We start from the raw sequence: 3,523 nt of genomic DNA, 5'->3' as shown, positions 1-3,523 counted from the left end.
GGAGCTTTCTGGTTATTCCTGGTTGGGTGGTGAGTGGTGGTGTTTTGAGTAAGATAAACACTATGTAATATTCCTCTTGAATGGCAGATTGACTGGGGGTAAATTCCCTGCAATGGTTGATGAAAATTGTTCCAGAAAACAAGCAATTCTTGAGTCCATAATCTGATTCTTTGCTGGTTTTATATTCTGCGATTGCTGAGTTTCTTTTCATGTCATTGCAAATATGATATGATCATTGTTTCTTGGGACATGGGAGATTGGTAAAAATCCTAACATTGCCAAGTCCCCATGCATTTGGAGACTGCTTCACCGGTTTGCCTAAAATCGGATGCAGCAATAATGTCTGCTATAATACCTTAGATAATCCTGCAGTCAACACTTTTTATGATGGTGGGGAGATTTCTGAGAATGTTTTGTTAATCCAATCTACCACCAGATTGAACCCTGGCCAACTTGTTAATATTCCAGGATTCATTTTCTTATCTCCCCTCGTTTCTGACGGTGGTCTTGCCAACAGAAATTACAGGAACAGCCAGGCTTGGGGTAGGTCTTGTGGCATTTTGAAAAGGGGCCAAATCCACACGATTAATAACAAGATACAATCGATCAACAATAAAGCAGAAAATAAACTTGCAGAAAAGTAAAATGAGCACAACAGAATTTTTCGGTCGAAGCCCTAGAGAACAATGTTCTTTCAAACACCTAATCCCCTGTTGAGCATCCAATCAAGAATGGATATTGCTCGGTTGTACTAAATGCCTCAAAAACTGGCAACGAAAGTTACAATGTTCAGCCAATACAAAATACACAAGGAAAGAGACTTATCTCTTCAAGAAATCAATAGATCTGCCTCAAATCACTCAATAATCGATAGACCATTTTCTCATATCTCGACACATGACAACTCCCTCATTCTTTCAAGTTTTCACTTGAGAAAAATACAAGTATTATATGGCTAAAACATCAAAACCAGATCTTCGAATGAGACGTTCAACATAAAAATAGTGAAACCGAAAACCCTAGCCACACGAAGAGAAATGGAACTTTCACACGAAAGGACACAAGAAAAAAATTTGAGGCCAATGAACAGTCTCTTAAGTATATATATCACCAGATATCAAACCCTCCATTTAACGGTAGATGATAGGCCAAGTGTCACAATCCAGTGCATTGCCACTTATAAAAACGTATGTTGAAGACGCATTTTAACTTCTGAAAATTATGGGAGCACAAAACCGGGTTCGAGTCTCAACAAGTTTCCTTCTCAACTCATTCATTTTTTTCAGCTTTCAAAGAAAATTTGCTATTTAATTGAGCTCCTCCACTAGATCCAGTGGTGTCGTATCTTTGGGAAATGATCCATATGTTTTGCTTCCTGGTATTTATGTGTCCTAGCCTCTTATTTGCACTCCACTTATCGAGAATCCATTTGGAATAGGGGATTTGTTCAATTTCTGAAAGAACCCTCTTTAGAATACTTCATCTAATTAAAGTAGATCAGAATCAACGAAAAATCAGTTGCACTAAATAAAAATTTATTATCAACTGACAGGGAAGGTAATGGTGGAACTAAAATCAGCACCTTTAGACCTTACACAGTAATACAGACATGAATTTTAAATGCTTTGATTACTGCTTTCATCAAGGAGCTTGACAATGTCAATATAAATATAATGGCTCTTTTTTTTCCTGCTTTTCAAATCGTCTCAAAAGCAACGATGACATAACCAAATGTACAAAAACAGCTACATAAAATTAGAAAATTATGGGATATAAGTAACTAAATATATGTTCTTGATTTTGCTTAGAAATGATACTCACAACTGTACCCCCTCCAAACTCTATTCCACCCCAAAACAAAACCACTGTAAGTGTTATATAATTAAGAAACAGTTGAACAGTAAATGTCGAACTCTGTTTTCTTTACATGAACATTAAAGAAGCATGAGTAACTTTTCATCCCTTTGGAGCAAAACAGGGATTGTGTTTAAACGAACAGTCCCCAACTTCTTCAACGTTATAAACTCCTCAAAAGAAACGCTTATAGGTACATACAGATAGAAATGCAGTAGGGAGAATGGTTCAAGCTTAGACTACAACTCATTAGGCATGATATGAAAGCATCATAGGGAATGTTCATCATCTCCTGACATATCAGGCAGTACAGCCACAATTAGCCAGCCCAAAAATGATCTAGAAAATGGAGATTCGATGCTAAACAACACTTTTATCAACTGGCTTCAGAACATCGATAAAAGTCTTGTCCATAAGGTACTTGTGTACAAAACAAACTCCCATATTTGCTCGTAAACTCCCATCTTTTAAACGTCTAAATCTGCAGGTATTGGCAGATGTTGGGGACATTCATGCTAATGTTCTGCATTTGCGCTATCATAGCAATAGTGCAGTTAATAGTAGTGGAAGTAGGCCTAATGGAATATGCAGCCACAGCAACCTTGACAGTAACTGTCATAGTTTTCTCTATAGGAGCCATTTCTGGAGCCCATGTCAATCCTGCAGTCACAATTGCTTTTGCAACTGTTGGTCCATTTCCATGGTCCAAGATATTTATAATTACTTGCTAAATTTGAAGATACAGGTCAAGAAATCGAAATTCAAATTTATTTGAACTTTTTTCTTTTGAAGATTCCACTCCATATATTGGCACAAATTGTGGGATCTGCTATAGCAACATATATTGCAAGAGTAGTATATGGCATAAGATCAGAGATTGTGATGACAAAACCACTGCAAGGATGTACTGCGACTTTCTAGGTGGAGCTTATTGCAACTTTCATCATTCTTTTCCTCACTGCATCCTTGTCAAATGACCATCAATCAGTAAGATTCTGTCTCTTAAGTCATTTTGAGTTCGACTGTTTGTAGCCCACACTTATCTTGTGACCACGGATACATAGGATTTATAGAGGTACATCGGACATTCATACTTGTATCATGTTGCACATACTAGGATCTTAGATTTAGAGTCCATCGACTTATATTTTGACTATGTAGTACCCGTGAAGCACAGACTCCTCCTGGGCGGGGCACCCTTGTACAACGACACGTATTGGACATCGACACTCAAGATACATGTTAGACAGCTATGTGGAGTATCCTTTATTCATATACATTTTTAGATTTTCTCTATGTCTCTTCAACGTGTATCAGACTTGTCATCTCATCATATTCTACATTTAATGTAGTGCTAATACTCGAGTAGGCATATATCAACAACACGTCGACGACATAACTAATTGTAAATTTGAAACATAAAAAAATTAAGGGGCTGTCTGGTAGAAATTCTCTCAAAATTATTATCGAAAATCCTACCGTTGTAAAGGTCTGCTGCACAGACTTCAGTCGCAATAATTGACAACAAGTACTGGCAGCTATCATCTCATTATTTCAATTGCCAAAAATGCACTCATTTAATAATGTTTAATGCATTTATTGAGGGGCACTCTCGTCTTTTCGCCAAATAATTTAATTGAATGGTACGAAGGCAGTCAAAAAATGCTGC

General features: G+C 37.1%; 1 protein-coding gene across 2 annotated transcripts; it reads left to right on the top strand.

Moving 5' to 3' along the window:
* The first annotated feature begins 1,835 nt into the window (after positions 1-1,835).
* Positions 1,836-3,230, top strand: LOC111374016. 2 transcript variants are annotated; one of them, XM_022996623.1, is made up of 4 exons: positions 1,836-2,271; positions 2,342-2,540; positions 2,647-2,841; positions 3,016-3,230. In XM_022996623.1, exons 1-3 carry the CDS (start codon positions 2,212-2,214, stop codon positions 2,829-2,831), a joined length of 444 nt encoding a protein of 147 aa, XP_022852391.1. In that variant the 5' UTR covers positions 1,836-2,211; the 3' UTR covers positions 2,832-2,841; positions 3,016-3,230. The 2 variants fall into 2 exon arrangements, with proteins under 2 accessions (XP_022852391.1, XP_022852390.1); XM_022996622.1 differs by having other exon boundaries at positions 2,647-3,230.
* Positions 3,231-3,523: the final 293 nt, after the last annotated feature.

This window comes from Olea europaea, unplaced genomic scaffold, assembly GCF_002742605.1.
Source record: "Olea europaea var. sylvestris unplaced genomic scaffold, O_europaea_v1 scaffold11917, whole genome shotgun sequence".
In the NCBI taxonomy this organism is placed as follows: domain Eukaryota; kingdom Viridiplantae; phylum Streptophyta; class Magnoliopsida; order Lamiales; family Oleaceae; genus Olea; species Olea europaea.
The sequence above is the reverse complement of the archived record's forward strand: the minus strand, read 5'-3'. Positions and strand labels throughout refer to the sequence as shown.

What these genes read in the sequence shown, in the direction of transcription:
- LOC111374016 (XM_022996623.1), top strand. Translation starts at nt 2,212, where the DNA reads ATGCTAAACAACACTTTTATCAACTGGCTTCAGAACATCGATAAAAGT. An exon ending in ATAAAAGTCTTGTCCATAAG is followed by an intron (nt 2,272 to 2,341) that starts GTACTTGTGTAC and finishes CTAAATCTGCAG; the next exon opens with GTATTGGCAGATGTTGGGGA. An exon ending in TCACAATTGCTTTTGCAACT is followed by an intron (nt 2,541 to 2,646) that starts GTTGGTCCATTT and finishes TTTCTTTTGAAG; the next exon opens with ATTCCACTCCATATATTGGC.